The sequence below is a fragment of the Amblyraja radiata genome, chromosome 7 (assembly GCF_010909765.2).
Source record: "Amblyraja radiata isolate CabotCenter1 chromosome 7, sAmbRad1.1.pri, whole genome shotgun sequence".
In the NCBI taxonomy this organism is placed as follows: Eukaryota; Metazoa; Chordata; class Chondrichthyes; order Rajiformes; family Rajidae; genus Amblyraja; species Amblyraja radiata.
The window spans coordinates 19,174,010-19,191,471 of record NC_045962.1 but is presented as its reverse complement, the minus strand read 5'-3'; the positions used below and the strand labels follow the sequence as shown (position 1 = coordinate 19,191,471).

General features: G+C 40.6%; 1 protein-coding gene across 1 annotated transcript in view; it reads right to left on the bottom strand.

Annotated features, from left to right (window-relative positions):
* Positions 1-12,880: 12,880 nt before the first annotated feature.
* zswim2 (zinc finger SWIM-type containing 2) overlaps positions 12,881-17,462 on the bottom strand; it is a 34,060-nt gene continuing 29,478 nt past the window's right edge. Inside the window, exon 9 of the mRNA XM_033023800.1 lies at positions 12,881-14,171. Within this exon, the coding sequence (XP_032879691.1) occupies positions 13,386-14,171 (786 nt within the window). The 3' untranslated portion in view covers positions 12,881-13,385. The remainder of the gene's footprint in view (positions 14,172-17,462) is intronic.

The following is a 17,462-nucleotide window of genomic DNA, read 5'->3' as shown; positions in this document are numbered from 1 at the left end:
TCAGCGGGACAGGCAGCAGACGTTTCTGGGTCGAGACACTTCTTCAGACTTTGAGCTTTTGTTGGATGAAGCTGGAAAAATGCAAAAGCTATTTACTTCATCTCTTGCTTTCTGTTTTTTTCTGTATAGTCCCAGCTCATTAAATTTCTCTGTGTAAATAATGATCCTTAAACTAGGAATCAACCCTCCAGTATTTCCCATTAGCTTATTTAAGATCTCTACAAATCATTTGCACTGATCCAATTTAAATGAAGCCCATCCCCTTTTACAATGATTGTTTTCCGAACTCCGAACGGGTTTCAGAAGTTTGAAACCTTGTATTATTTTGCAGCATGACTGGGGAAGAGTGGGCGCAGAGAGCCAGGGATTTCGGACAGAAGGTGTTTTGTGCCACTTTCTGAACGTAATTTACAATTTCTGATGAGGTTTGGTGGACCATTATTCTACACTTCCCATTCACTTCCAGGGTGGCAGTGGTAGAGTTGCTGCCTTACAGCGCTTCCAGCGCCAGAGACCCGGGTTCGATCCCGACTACGGGACCATACAGAGTTTGTACGTTCTCTCCGTGACGGCGTGGGGGTTTTTTCATCCACACTCCAAAGACGTACAGGTTTGTAGGTTGATTGGCTGGCATAAGTATAGATTGTCCCTAGCATGTGTAGGATGGTGTTAATGTGCGGGGGCCGCTGGTTGGTACGGACTCGGTGGGCCGAAGGGCCTGTTTCTGCTCTGTATCTCTAAACTAAACCATTACCCCTTAAGGTGAAGATATTTTGATATTGAATTTCCATGGGAATTCCCTTATTGTAGAGACACTATACACAGTGTAAGTATTCAAGTGACAACTATTCTGAGAGAAATTCATAAAATCATTGAGATTTACAGCTTAAAGGATCCATGTTTGCTGTTTGCACAGTGGGGACTGGACAACTGTATACATATATTCCTTAGTCTAGATGGGATGTTACTGCACCATATGAATAAACAGGTGTTGTTTTGGAATTTGTCCGACACAGTGGCTGCACGGTGACATAATTAGCAATGCTGTTGCCACACAGCCAGAGACTAGGTTCAATTCTCACCTTAGGAGCTATCTGCGTGGAGTTTGCACGTTCTCCTCGCGCCCTTATGGGTTTCCTCTGGATGCTGCAGTTTCTTCCCAAATGTCAAAGATGCTAGGTTAATTAGACACTGTAAATTGCCCCTAGAGTGCAGGTAAGTGGTTGAATTTGGGAGGAGCTGATGAGAAAGTGGGGAGAATAAAAATGGGATTAATATAGGATTAGTGATGCTCGGAGTGAACTTGCTGGGCCAAAAGGGCCTGCTTCCGTGCGGTATCGATTATTTCTCTATGCCTCTCAATGAGCAGGGGGACAGGAATTATCGTCATGTAGTTAATGAGACTGACTTCTTGCCCTTCATCACATCAGCACATCCATGCGATCAAAGCAATGGTTGGGTAGAAACATAGCCTTATTTTCTGGAGTATTGAATTACCATCCACAACATGCGGCATTGATTGCAGCGAAGAATTGGCAAAGCTAATCTGCTTGTTTCCAATTGGTACTTTGAAGGATAATCAAAATCAGAATACGTTTACGATCAAGTTTATCCTTTGCAAAAAAGGGGGGAAAAGAATGTTTAACATATAAACCAGTTAACTTCTATCTAATTACTTTATGTAAAATGGATGTTGAACATTCAATACATTCAGAAGGTTTTAAATTAATTCTGTTAATTGTGGAACGATAATGTGGAACAATAGTGATTTAAGTTATCTTTTGTTTGCAGATCCAAAGTTGAAAGAAAAAGTAAAAGTGCTGGAGGAGAAAGTATCAGGTAGTGAATCTCTTCACATAGTTTTCTGCTCACAAGGTATTGGCGGAATTGTAGATTAAGAAACCCATTGGCCCATCTAACCAAATCATTCCAAAAGATCTTGGTGAAAATTACACCCTTTGCTTGTTTGTTAAAGGTTTCCAGGGTCTGAAAAAGGGTCTCGACCTGAAATGTTGCCCATTCCTACTCTCCAGAGATGCTGCCTGTCCCGTTGAATTACTCCAGCGTTTTGTGTCTATCATCGGTGTAAACCAGCATCTGCAGTTACTTCCTACATGGATTTAGTTTAGTGTAGAGATACAGCATGGAAACAGGTCCTTCGGCCCACTGAGTCTGCACCGAACAGCGATCCCCACACACTAATACTATCCTACACACACTAGGGACAATTTACAATTATACCAAGCCAATTAGCCTCCAGACCTGTACGTCTTTGGAGACGATCCCATCTCATTGATGAGCGTGTGTTAATCCTATATTTATTGCTAACTGATTTCAATTTGCCCATCGTCTTTACAGATTGAAACATTTAAGATTTTCAGTCTTTCCTAATGACTCACACCTTGACGTAAGATTACCTTCACAACGCTCCACTGAATTTAGTATCTCCAGTAATCCTGCTCCCACAACTCCATATCTGGACCAAGTAGAGTTTAATGCACCTGTCCCATTTTGACAATTTTTTCGGTGACTACAGGCGACTAGGCTGTCACCACATGGTCGCTGGGGAGTGGCCTGTATGATCGTGAGTAGTCTCCTCGGTCGCCCAAAGAATTGTAGCGTTTTTCTGGTTGCTGCTGGATTTTTAAATGTTTAAAACTTTTCGGCGACAGTTGGCCTGACGCCGATGAGCGCAGCTTGACTTCTCCTGACGTAGGTGCTGACTTCGGTGAATTCAATTGGTGACTAACTACGTCAACCTATGTCAACCGGCGACAGGTACCGGCACCTGAATTGTCTTACCTTGTTGTAGCTTGTCGCGGGCGGATGTTGATTGTTGTAGGTGTGATCGTAGGTGGACGTCCTAATGGGTCGCCGGTAGTCGGTAGCTTGCTGTAGCTTGACATTGACTAGCTGGGAGGTTGTTGTAGACATTGTCATAGACATTGTCGTAGGGGGGTCCAGTCACGGTTTTTCGGCGACCTGCTACGACTATGACAGTCGCCGAAAAAATCGCCTAAATGGGACAGGCCCATAAGTAAATTATTGAGACTGATTCAAGTTTATTTATCCTTACATTCCTTAGATTAGACGCTGTTAGTTCTGGCTCCATGTATGTCAGGGATATTTGCTGTTGAGATGATCAATTTCAACATAATTTGTGGAATATATAGTGCACCTTTTTCCTTCAGAATGTTACCATCCACATTTAAATTATATTTTGTGATTATTCTGCCCATATGTGCATTGTGTCCATTGCACAGTAACATTTCAGAACCACCATTGATTCCATTTGCTCTCTTAATTTTGTGGCATCCACCTTTTTGACTATTTTTACAATGAGCTTCTGAATCTAAATCACTTTTACAAATGAGAGACAACAGGGTTGTTAAAGTTAGAGACTTCTTCCTCCCATCTCCAAACAAACTCCCTCGTAACGAGTACACATTTAATTCCATAGAAAATACTGAAAAACTGGTCAGGCAGCATCTGTGGAGACAGAAACTTAGTGATGAGTTTATGACCATTCATTCAGATAAGTAAAATGAGAAACACATGCATTTTAAGTTGAAAGGAAGGGGAGAGGGTAGATGATGCTGTTTGATATGCTGAACATTTCTGGTATTTTCCACTTGTTTCAGATTTCCAGCTTTCGTGATTCTTTTTTCTCATTTAATTCTACTGACATTAAGTTCTTATCCACTCCCAGGGTGTAGGCTCCAATGCTGTAGCTTTTAATTCAACGTAGTTTGTATTTGAACTTTGTCACATATTGGTAATGATGATTGATCCGTTCATGGGTTAGTCCACTTGAGTCGATGGTTCCTCAAAGTGATAGAGGAGACTGATCAAACAAATCTCCTTACTGAATCCATGTTGCTTGCAGTTTGCTAAACGATCTTTGTATTGATAATTCACAAGCTCCCTTCCGTTAATCAATCCCAATATTGCCCACAGTTTGCAATCTGCTGACTTATTTCCTTTGCCACATGTCACGCGTTTTGCTCAGTAGACCCACCCAAAATCCTCTCTTTCCAAACCCATTGAATTATTGTTCTTTTTCATTCCCATTACCATTAAACTGAAATGAAAAAAATAAATGAAAGCAGAGTTTCACGAGAAAGTTAGGAATTTCTAGAAGATTGCAAGAGGATTGCACCATTGACACAAGAAGTTATGCGGCACGGTGGCGCAGTGGTAGAGTTGCTGCCTTACAGCATCAGGGACCCAGTTTCAATCCTGACTACGGGTGCCGTCTGTATGGTGTTTGTATATTCTCGCTGTCACTGCATGGGTTTTCTCCGGGTGCTCCAGTTTCCTCCCACACTCCACAGACGCACAGGTTTGTAGGCTAATTGGCTTTGTAAAATTATAAATTGTCTCTATTATGTGTAGGATAGTGTTGGGATCGCTGGTCAGCACAGACTCGGTGGGCTGAAGGGCTGTAGCACTAAACTAAAGTAAGCAGAAAGGCTTTCTGCTCAGTGACAGGTTTCTGTCATTCTTTGCTGCACGTTGCCTGGCAATTGGAGAACATAAATCCAATTGTTCGTATAGGGAGGTTTCACGGCAGTCGGGTCACGACCCATGACCCATACTGTTGCTACGCTACTCCAAATGGATTACACGCGATGAACTGCAGGTAGGCACTTACCATTGTTTCCAGCATGAAATTGTCAATTTTTGCGCTGTAAATAATTATGGAAATCGGGATAAGCGTGAGAGACATTTAGCCTACTTCACAATTTCAAACGTGAGGAGAAATGACGGTAGATAGAAGCGAGAGCTGAAGGGGCAACAACAGCCAGAGTGCTTGGCGAACATTGGCCGTTTGCTCACTGCATTTCATCAACTAAGGTGTTTTTTCTTGATTCCTTTGGCATCTAAAAAGTTTCAGAAGTGATAAATCTGGCTGTAATTTTTTTAAATCGCCCATTGTTCCCAAGTGGGTTTTTACATACAAAATGAAAACGCATCTGAAGAAAAATTTACAGCCAGATTTATCACTTCTGAGAATTTTTAGATACCAAAGGAATCAAGAAAAAACAAATAATGTCTTACTTGATGAAATGCAGTGAGCAAACGCGATAATTCCCAATATTTTCAATTCCAATATCTGCACGGCCAATGTTTACCAAGCACTTTAGCTGCTGTAGTCCCTTCAGTTCTCGCTTCTCTATACCTTCATTTCGCTTCACTTTTGGAATTCTAAGGTTGGGTACATGTCTCTCACACTTACCCTGACTCCCACAATTTTTTTCAGCACAAAAATTCAACATTTTGGCGGTTTTTAACAGGTAGGAAAGTACGCGTTTTTAGCATTAATAACATATACCAGAAGTGACGGATGTCCTCCAGATGGATTGAGCGGCTCCGTGCGTTGAGCCCTATGACCCAGTGACCTTACGTACAACCCCCCTATTGCAATTGTGCCTGATTCAAACTGTGCTGCTGTAGAGAGGTAGGACTAACCACTTCCAGAGGGCAGCACTGTGACACACCTAGTAGAGTCACTGCCTCAGAGTGCCTGAGTCCCAGGTTCAGTCCTTACCTTGGATGCTGTTTACATGAAGTTTGCATGTTCTCTCCGTGACCGTTTGGGTATCCTTCTTGTGTCCATTTCTTCCCAGACCTTAAAGATGTGCTGACTGATAGGCTAACTGAGCACTGTAAATTGCCCCCAGCGTGTAGGTGAGTGGTAGAATCTGGGGGGAGTTGACGAGATGTGGGGAGAATAAAGACACAAAAAGCTGTAGTAACTCAGCGGGAGAGGCAACATCTCTGGAGAGAAGAAATAGGTGATGTTTTGTGTCGACACCCTTCAGGAGAATAAAAATAGCATTAATGTAGGATTAGTGTAAATGTGTGATTGATGGTTGGCATGGACTGTACCCTGAAGGGCCAGTTTCTGTGCTGTATCTCATGATTCTATGTGGGCCAAAGGCAAACGCATAACTTGAGCCACTGCTGCATGCTTCTTGATAACTGATTTATACTGGCATTGGCAGAGATTTGTGAACAAGTCACTTTCAAGAAAAATGGAACTTGGGGAAAAGAGGTAAATGAAGTAAAACAGCAGCAGTAATTAGACCATCGCAAAGCTTTGAATCCATCTTGCATCTCTAAATAAAGTCTAATATTCATAAATGTTAACAAGCTTTGAGAAATTATTGGACTTAAGCCTGCACCAAAAAGTGACTCTCCAAGAGGCTCTCTTCTTGCATTGACCTGACTCACTCCTAAGATTCCACAAGGAATGGGCAGGTCGGATACTGGGAAACAGGATCCTCTGGCTGGTGACCCTGGAACTGAAGGGTCATAGTCTCAAGAATTTTGCTTCTTGAAAATTTTCAACTCAGAAGACCTCTATACCCAGAAGGCAGTTTAGTGGTTGTGTACATTCAAAGCTGAGTTTGACAGATTTTTGAGATTAAAGGAATTGAGTAGAATGGGGATCTTCTGAGAGAGTATATGAGGTGGAAGAAGGACACAAATTGCTGTAGTAACTCAGACAGCACCTGAGGTGACGTTTCGGGTCGGAATCAGTCGTCAGAATGCAGTCAAATGAAACATCACCTCTTGCTGTTCTGTGGAGATGCTGCTTAACGCGCTGAGTTACTCCAGCACTTTGTGTCCTTTTGTGTAAACCAGAACCCACAGTTTCTACGAGGTAGAAGATCAGCTTTTATTTTATACAATGGTGTAACAGGCTGGAGCAGGTTTTATTCTTATAGTACTGGCTAGTCCTTAACTTCAGACCATTTTCCGCTGTCACAGAATAAATTGCTTTAAAAAAATCCATTATTTGGCCCATTGGTCCTCATTCATCTCTGGAACTATGTTATTATTAAGGCACTGGAGTAAAAATGCATTATATCTCGTCCCAAATCTGTTTTAAAGTAACTGCTGAACAATTTTCTTGTGATTTTTCGATGAAATAAAATTACATCAAATTTTCCAATCATGTCAAAATAAGTATTCCTATTTTTTACAAAAGGATGTAAAGTGTTGGAATAACTCAGCAGGTCAGATGCTGCCTGATCTGTGTGTATTAACCCAGCATCAGTAGTTCCTTTGTTCTTCCTATTCTCCAACCACTTAACAGAATCACACTTCATTAAATCATATTTTAAACTCTCCAATTTAATTTTGTTCAAAAATGATTGTGTCTGAAAATCTTACTTTCTGGTCCGCTGTTCATTTCTACCTGACTTAATACCTTTCATTTTCTGTCATCATCAGACAAGGAAAAGTTTCTGCAACGAAACTGGGGAAATCTGGTTCAGAAAATAAAGAATGTGGATGAAATTGCAGACCTCATGATGGGAAATGGTCTCACCAATGAAATGTATTCTGATATCATGTCCTGCAAGACACTTGAAGAAAAGATGAGAAAACTCTTGACATTCCTATCAAGGTCTAAACCTAATTCTTGCTTTCTTTTTACAAAATTGTGCGAAACGCAATATTCTGTCATGTTTGACCTTATTCAATAAAACTAACTCTAGCCTTTTAAAAGCTGCTGTTTGTTTTATGTCACAATGGTATGTTTAAAACAGAAAGACTTCTATAAAGCACTGCCAGGACATTCCAAGGCCAATGAAATGTAGGCACAGTTAAAATGTTGGCAATGTAAGTCACATTTTGTAAAGCAGGCTCCACAAATGTGATCGTCAGTAGATAACACTGGTCTGATATCTATGGGGAAGGAGCAGGGTAATGGGACATAGTCCAGTCAGGCCATAGAGTCCTCCTGACATTAATGAAACTTACTGAATAGTGAAAGGCATGGATAGAGTGGACGTGGAGAGGATGGTTCCACTAGTGAGACACACTAGGTCAGAGGTGGAAGCCTCAGAATAAAAAGACAATTCTTTAGAAAGGAGATGAGGAGACATTTCTTTAGTCAGAGGGCAGTTAAATGTGGAATTCATTGCCACAGACGGCTGTGGAGGCCAAGTCATTGGGTATTATTAAAGCGCAGATTGACAGGTTTTTGATTAGTAAGTGTGTCAAAGGTTATGGGGAGAAGGCGGGAGAATGGCGTTGAGAGGAAAAGATAGATCAGCCATGATTGAAAGGGGGAGTAGACTCAGTGGGCTGAATGGCCAAATTCTGCTCCTATGACATGAGCTATGCCTGGGTGCAATGAGAGTTTGCCAGGCTCCTGAGGTCATCACAAACTCCCAAGATGCTGACATTCCATGCCCTGCAGATATTACAAATAGTAAATAAGTCTGGAAGTGCCAGGTGACGTAAGCTGAAGCAGTGATCAATCGGCAGCTGACCTGCAAGAAATTGACAGTCCGATTGAAGGTTTAGCAGATCCCAAAGGGGAAGTAGGCATACATGGTCTTGGAGGATGATGTAATTTGTGCTGCAAATGCGACTGCATTGTAGGTTAAATTGGACCAATCATTGCCCTGTTGCAGCCAAACAACCACTTAGCCAAATGTAGTTGCCAAAGTCTTTTGATAATGACTATATAATCACATTATACTGACGTGATTAAGTGATAAAGACAAGACTGAGACCTCGGCTGTTAAATCAAATAAGTCAGTTGGCGTCTTATCATTTTAAAAGTACCCTGGAAAAGTGGACCAACTGCTGTACCTTGAGAACCACTTCAGCAAAGGAGGGAATTTGATGATGAAATTCAGCAGTGTCTCCAAGGATAGCATAGTCCTCGATTTGGTGAACAAAACTACACTCAATAGTTTTGGTTCAGTTGACTTCTATGGGTTGTATATGTGGTGAAGATTGTTAAACAAGCATAGTAACAGCTAAATCTAGGGATGACAAAGAGAGCAAGAGGGCTCATTCCTGGCAAATAATTGGCAATAGGGAGATGGAAATTATGAAATAGAGAGGATATAGAGTTCAAAGGTCATTCGGTAGGAAAATAAAGCAGGGTAATTACAGATATCCCTCCCCCAATTACCTTGCTCCAACTTTAAGTATACACCTAAAGTTCTGGTTCTCCCAACCATAGATACTTGCAGAATATTTGCAGTCAGCAATGCACAGTATAGGCTTGCCATTAACTGGAATACTGACTAGATCTCTCACCACAATGCTTGCAGTGGCAACAACCAGAATTTACCCACTTCCATACATCATAGATGGAAGTTATCGTAGCGGTAGAGCTACTGCCTTACAGCACCAGAGACCCAGGTACGATCCTGATTATGGGTGCTTGTCTGTACAGAATTTGTACGTTCTCCCCGTGACCCGCGTGGGTTTTCTCCGCGATCTCCGGTTTCCTCCCACATTCCAAAGACATACAGGTTTGTAGGTTAATTTGTTTCGGTAAAATTGTAAATTGTCCTTAGTGTGTGTCGGATAGTGTTAGTGTTCAGGGATCGCTGGTCGGCGAGGACTCGGTAGGCTGAAGGGCCTGTTTCTGAACTGTATCTCTAAACTGAACTCAACTAAAATCATTCAATCCATCAAGTTTATGTTGGCTATCAGAACAGTTCCATCATTCCCATTCTCCCACATTTCCCAGTAACCTAATCCCTTTCACCTGCTCATCAAGTCTCTGAATTCTCCTGCCATCCGCTCACACTTGGGATAATTTGCAGTGGACAAATAATCTACCATTCAACACATTTTGTGACATGGAAGCAAACACCGTACCAGAGGGGATACACATGCAGTCGCATTCAGGACTATATTTCTGCATTCACCAATGCATCAGCTTTAGAGGGATATGGACCAAATGCAGGGAAATGGGACTAACTTAGATGGGGTGTATTGGTCAGCATGGATGTGCTGTATAACTTTATGACACTCAGGCACAGAACAGGTGGTGTGGGAGTAGAGTTGCTGCCTTATGGTGCCAGAGACTCAGGATCGATCCTGACTATGGGTGCTTGTCTGTACAGAGTTTGGACGTTCTCTCCGTGACCTGCGTGGGTTTTCTCCGGGATCACCGGTTTCCTCCAGGTTTGTAGGTTAATTGGCTTGGTATAAATGTAAATTGTCCTTAGTGTGTGCAGGATAGCGTTAGTGCGTGGGGATTGCTGGTCGGTGCAGACTAGGTGGGCCAAATGGCCTGTTTCTGCACTGTATCTCTAAACTAAACAGCACTAGATATTAAGATTGAGCCTAGGTTGTTGGATATGTGAATTAGTTTTCTGTGATGTTGTGCTATCCTTAAGGGGCTGTTCCACTGCGGCGAGTTAAGAAGATTGCCTTCGACCTTCAAGCTCGAGGGCACTCATCTGGAAAACCTCGAGCTGAATCAACGTCCGCGTTGAAACCGCGAACTTGATCTCACACACACACACACACCAAAGGCGGGGGCCAGGGAAAGCGGGGGAGCGCTGTCTGAAATTCACACCCGCGATGAAGAGGAAGGTAAACGGCTGCCACAGTGTACGGTGAGTCCTTTAGAGAGCACGGGGGGGGGGGGGAAGAAGGAGTGGAGACACTTTTAAGAAGTATAATAAAGTTTAGCGGGCATTTTACCTAACGGTCGGTTTTCCTTGATCCTGAAAACTCCAATAAGCCAATCAAATTGCCCGGTCAGCGAAGAAGATTGCCTACGGCTGCCCTCTACTGCCTGCAACTAAATAGCGAGTCAAAACTAAATAGCACTGCACTACGAGTCAAAATGAACCATGCTGACCGAATTTTAGTCGCGGAAATTTTTTCCAAATTTTTTGAAACATTTTCCACTACCTAACTGCGGTCACGAGTATTCGGGAACTTCCCTCGAGCATGAAAGAGAGTTCCAGTGACCTCCTAGGACCTTGTGTCAACCATGCTGCAAGTTTGAGTCAAGGGCAAACTCGTGTAATCTCGCAGATTAGGTCATCAAAGTGGGAAAGCCCCTTTAGGAACATTGGAACCGAAAATCAGGCCCGCCTACAAAAAGGGGAAAGGGTTGCACAATGCCGTCAATGCACCAGAATCCTCAGTGCTGGGAAATACCTGAAGCAGTCTGAATGCATTAGATGATCAAAAGCATCCAAGGACATTCACAAGCTATAACATCAATTGAAAGCGTTTTAAAATGTTTGGTAAATGAAAAGAACTCTGAAACACTTAAAGATATTCAAATTCAAATAATCACATGTGTAGGAAGGAACTGCAGATGCTGGTTTAAACTGAAGAGAGACACAAAATACCGGAGTAACTCAGCGGGACAGGCAGCATCTCGGGAGAGAAGGAACGTTTCCCTTTTCCAGTCTAGTCTGAAGAAGGGTCTCGACCAGAAACATCATCCATTCCTTCCCTCCAGAGATGCTGCCTGCCCCGCTGAGTTACTCCAGCATTTTGTGTCCATCTTCAAATAATACAAACTGTTTCCTTCCATTGAAGCCAATGGTTGATCACACTCTGTTAAGTATAAAGTGGTGAACACCTAACCATGACTTTCTGTGAATGTGTGTGCATTTGCCAATATTTCTGACAGTTATACAAGGAATCTTTGGCAAATTTGTTAAAACTTTTTGACTAATGTTGGGACAGAGTTCAGGTTTACTGCAGAAACAACACTAAACATAGTATGTTATAGAATAGTTAGATTAATGAATGCAACAATGTAGTCCTGAATAGAACAATAAAACACCTGCCTCTGAATGAGGTTCATGGATTTATGATGCATAAACTATAAATCAATAGAAACCAAAATAAACTGGTTGAAATAAAAGATAAAAAAGGATCATAAAACATAACAGAAAGGGCCTCTTTATGATATTTTTACCTTGATACAAAGTGCATACATGTGGCAGTTTAGCTACTGCCAGACAATCACCAATATCAGTCGTTAGCTGTTTACTAAGAAATGAGTAGCAAGGGTAATGATTGAACTTTCAGTCAATTCTTTGAAGCAAGCATATTCTACATTGTTTCCGAAAGATGGGTCAGATGTGCATAAATATTAATTAAACCATTTTTCTCTCAACAGAATTTTAATAATAATCTTACACTGATCATTTATTTTCAAACTGCTGATTTGTCATATATTGCTGTAATCAATTGACCACTTTCATAAAATTACAGTTAATTTAGTTTATCAAGAATGTTATTTAGGAGAGCTCCCACCCCCCCCCCCCCTCTTCCCCCACTCACCATCAACAACACCACAGTCACATCTGTGGAGTCATTTACGTTCCTTGGAACCATCATCTCCAGGGACCTTAAATGGGAGGCCATCATCGACTCCAGTCAAAAAGGCCCAACAGAGGATGTACTTCATGTGGCAGCTGAGGAAACACAACCTGCCACAGGCAATGATGGTCCACTTTTATACTGCCATCATAGAGTCTGTCCTCACCTTCTCCATCATGGTCTGGTTTGACTCAATCACCAAGCATGACATCCGGAGGTTGCAGCACATCGTTCGATCAGCCGAGAAGGTTGTTAGCTGCAACCTTCCCCCCCCCCATCGACGAACTGTACACTGCAAGGGCCAGGAAACAAGCGGGTAAGATCATCTCTGACCCCTCTCACCCTGGCCACAAACTCTTTGAAGCACTTCCTTCTGGAAGGCGACTCCGGACTGTCAAAGCCGCCACAGCCAGGCACAAAAACAGCTTTTTTTCCACGAGCAGTAGATCTACTCAACAACCAAAAGTCTGTAGCCTCCTTGTGCTCTGGTATTTTGTCATTCTTCACGTTTAAATTATAATGTTTTATTTTTAATTGTCTACTGTATATCGTGTTGTTACTTGCGTACAAAGCACCAAGGCAACTTCCTTGTATGTATACATACTTGGCTAATAAAATGTATTCATTCATTCATTCATTCATTCATTCATTCATTCATTCATTTATTCATTTATACATATTTCCATATAATTACCTAATACTCCAAATCAAATGCATAATTTCACATGCATTTGTAAAATGTAAAATCTGAATGATTTTGGAAGTCTTATTTTTGTGGTTTATTTTGATTTCATGGAAAATACATTGTTCATTAGAAACCTCAGAATGAGTTACCAGCCTTCACCTGATTCAAAGTAAATAAATCATCAAGAGAAAAAAAAAATCAAGTTATATTTCCACACATAAGAAAGAATTGAATTCTTAAACAAAGAAAGGTATACACTGCAAATGCCTGTATTCATTTATTAAAACACTTACATCTGTCAGATTTTTGATATTATAGAGTTGACCATCATCTGTGGACAACAAGACTGTAAAGTGAGGTAAATGCCATAATTTTGAAAACTCTATTGAGATAAATTTCACAGGTCTGTACATCCTAAGAAGTTTGTACGTTCTCCATGAATTGGTAAAAATGTATGTAATTTGCTCATTGTTTTAACTCATTGATTTAAAACATTCTCAAGTAATAACTTTCCTAATAATTCTAGAAATATTAATAAACCTGCGCTTAGCAATGAGTGAATGGATTTAAATCCTGTTGTTCACTGAGATTCCCTCCAATCGCAAGTCATATTCTCAGCTGCTGAACTCACAGGAGGACACCTGGCTCTTCTTGAAAGGACGCTGCCTTGTTTTCTGATGTCGCCTTTAAAGCCACTGCTTTGGATCTTTCTTGTGTTGCTGCTTTCAAGGGGACAAACATCCAGGTGTGGCATCTTTTGTGGCGATGATAATTCTGTTGAGTCTGACTTGCTGCTGCTGCGTGCATGTAGAACAGGAGCACTGCTTGAACCAGTCGTACGAGACCTACCCATGCCGATCTCCCTCTTTATCTGACTGCTGTTGGAATTCTTTGATTTAACTGCAATATTTTCATTTCTTTTATCAAGTATACCAGGTAAAAGACTTGGAAAATAAGGTTCCTGAGACATCCCAATAGGAATTGAATGTCCAGCAGCAAGACTTGTTTCACTTTTTGCATTGTTTAAATGAAGGCAACTCAAACCATTCACAGCGAAATCCTCTGTGAAGCCTACTGCATTTTGAGTCCTATGCCCTCTTTGAACGTGACCTTGTTTTTGATGTCCATGAGCTTGGTTGTTGCTTGCTTTCTTCAGCGGTGAATTATAACCAATTACTGGAATAAGAAAATGTGGTTGCTCCATTTGGGCTGGAGGCCCGGAATGCTCTGAATTAGTAGTTGCTTCTTTCTTTTTGCTTCGACTTGGTCCTTCATTCCAGGTTAACGGATTGTAGATTACTTGACCATCAATGGGACAAGAGTTGCATTCATGCAACAACCAATGGTCGATGCATTCTTTATGAAACTAGTGAAAACAAGGTAATTTAATAATAATTAAAATTTATATTTACTCCACTGCTGGTGTTTGTACAGCCCTATAAAAAAGATATAAGCACCTTGAAACCATGATAATTTACTTTAAAGATCAAGGCCAAATGGGTGTCAATGGTTATGAGGAGAAGGCAGGAGAATGAGGTTGAGAGGGAAACATAGATCAGCCATGATTGAATGGCGGAGTAGACTTGATGGACCAAATGGCCTAATTCTGCTCCTATAACTTATGAACATGAAATATAATTCAATTCAATAGTACTTTATTGTCACATGTACCTGAGTACACTGACTGATTTGTGCATACAGTTCAGTAATGAATGTTACTATACATAGCCACAATCCTATACTTAAGTACAAGAGTGGAAGAATAGTAGATTTCGCTGAGTCACCATGTTTCTGGCACCATTTTGTGCGATTCATGTCCAAAGTTGTTAATATGACTGTACAGGCAATGCTCTTGGGTCAGCCATATTCAAATATCCTGTGATTTTCCATCTGATTTTGTATCCAACCCTGTCAGCTTTTCAGTGAGGTTGCGGGAGATATTAGGATGCTGTACAGGTTAAAGGTCCACAAATCTAAAAGGCCGGGAATCATTACGGGAAGACATCCTTTCTTTGTAAGGTGGATTTCAAGTGCTGGGTAATCTTCCAGACTTATTTTGCATGACACAAAGACAAGGGTCGCTGAGTGTATTTTTATTAGAAAATAAAACTGATAGACAGAGACCTACAATTGTCATGTGATCAAAATAGTACTTATTGAATAGAATATGTAAGCTGAACAATCTTGGCAGTCATTAGTAAAATAATGTGCTCACTCACCACTTCAGCAGAGAGGTCAAGATGAGGTGTCCCTCAAGCAATCTAAGGAGTGATCCTCCAAACACCCAGTGCAGAAGATGTATTAAGCAGAGTTCAGAGTGATTTCAGGATTATAATCTATTTGGAGTGTTTCTGCAAGGATTCATTTAGGTTTCTCTTTATTGCCAAGGAAAGTTGGCCACTTATTTTATCGAGATGTTGCCTGATATCATTTCAAATTAATATTTAACATCATCATATAAATATGTCTAGACTATATGCTTGCAGCCCACCAGATATGATACTGGAAAATTGGGTCTTCTCTAAAATAAGTGAGGATTTGAAAATATGAAGGAATAAAGTGGAAATTCCAACCCAGAGTCATACACATTCTCTCTATTGTATTTTTCGTATCTTTTCCACAATGTTTGTAAAACTGGGAAAATGACATCCAATGATGAATGAATACAACCCCAATGCAGGATTCAATCCATACGTTGGATTGCTAGAAAAGCAGTCGATCAGAATTGTTGCACAAGATTTACGATGAGATTTAATTTCCATTTATATCAGCTGTAATTTAATAATTTTATATTGAACATTTAGTTTAGTTTAGAGATACAGCGCGGAAATAGGTCCCTCAGCCCACTGTGTCTGTGCCGACCAGTGATCCCTGTTCACTGACACTATCCTGCACACTGGGGGCAATTTCCAATTTTTACTGAAGCCAATTAACCTACAAACCTGCAGGTCTTTGGAGTGTGGGACGAAACCGGAGCACCTGGAGAAAATCCATGTGATCACAGGGAGAACGTACAAACTGTACAGACAGCACCTATAATCAGGATCGAACCCGGGTCTCTGGTGCTGTAAGGCAGCAACTTTACTGCTGCGCTTGTAAGTCCACTGGCAAAATAGGAACCGCAGAATTTCATTCTCACAATGAATAGGAATTAAATTCTTGAGGTCCCTATTATGCCAGTGGATTTCTTCTGATAGTCCTGCATCCCAGGTTGCAGAGAAGAGTCATTTAAATGCTTAAATGGTGGCCTACATATGATCAGGCAGTGTCTCTGCTCAGTACTATATGACATGTCCCTAAGGTATTCATAAACTTCTGATGTGACTAAGATGAAGCTTCATTACACTAAGAATGCTTCAGAACAATTGTTTTATTGCAAGAAACAATTACTCTATTCTGGGATCAATTCTGTCTCTCTTGCACAATATGAGACTTTACTTAACCTGATTGGAATTCTTACCGGCTCTCAGAAAATCAGAGTTTAACATTTTCAAACATGTCGGAAATGTTACACCTTGAAGATATGAGATTCGTCCCATCAGGCAAATCAGACCAATTCTTAAAGATTTGGTCTCCATTTATCGACTTATTACAAGCATGTGGTGCAACACAACCTTAGAAATTAAGTGTTTCAGAACCGGGTGAGAGGTGGGTAAAGATATGAAGGAGGCATATCCCTTTCAATCTCTTTCTCTTTTTCTTCTTCTCTCTTTTCTCTCTCCTATTCTTTCTCTTTTTGCTTAGTTCACATCACCTTCTTCTTTTCTTTTTCGAGCTATATAATATTCTCTCTCTATATTTCTTGCTTTTCTTATCTTTTTTCTACTATTAAATTTAGAATAAGAAGTTGTAATATGTTATTCATGTCTTATATTATTGCACATCACTTTAATAAAAATATTTAATTAAAAAAATAAAAATAAAATAAAATCAGAGTTTACTCATAACTACCAGGATCATAAATGGAAGTTGCCACATAACTATTTCTCCAGACGTGCACTCCTCAACATTGGTGGAGTGTGAATGGGAAATCTGGTGACATTTGAGTCATAAATTGAAGCAATTCTGTAAAGGGAAGCAATTCTGCAGAATGAATTTCCACCCCAAGTTCCTGTTGAGTAGAACACAACCACTCCTTGTCATTTTCAGCTCTAATTTTAAGACCTGCATTGTTAACTGGTTGGCCATTTACTTATTTGCAAAAGACTTGTCAGGAGTTGTCACATTCACCATGAAATTTTGACTAAATCTCAGTTAACTGAAGAGTTATCATAAAGCCGCAGGTCTTTTTGAAATTGAGTGGATTGAAATAGCAGTAGAAACATGCAATGGAATTTATAGTGTCTGCTTGCACTGTTGTTCATCAAAGGAAAGCAAAACTCTGCACATAACTCAGATTATAAGCATTAACTGCAAGTGAAAATTCTGGTCTCCAGCACGTTTGAATGGGCATAAATTTAAATTGGAGCAGGCCACTGTAGTTTTTTGATTTAAGATTTAATTAGATGAGTGGAGATTGACTGACTGTGGTCAGTTCCCTTCACAACTAATATGTTAGCTTCTATATCAAAACGACCTCTTAAAACCTGAATTTCTTCAAGGCCAGAGATAAATCTGGTGTGAAGATAGAACATAGAACAGTACAGCACAGAAATAG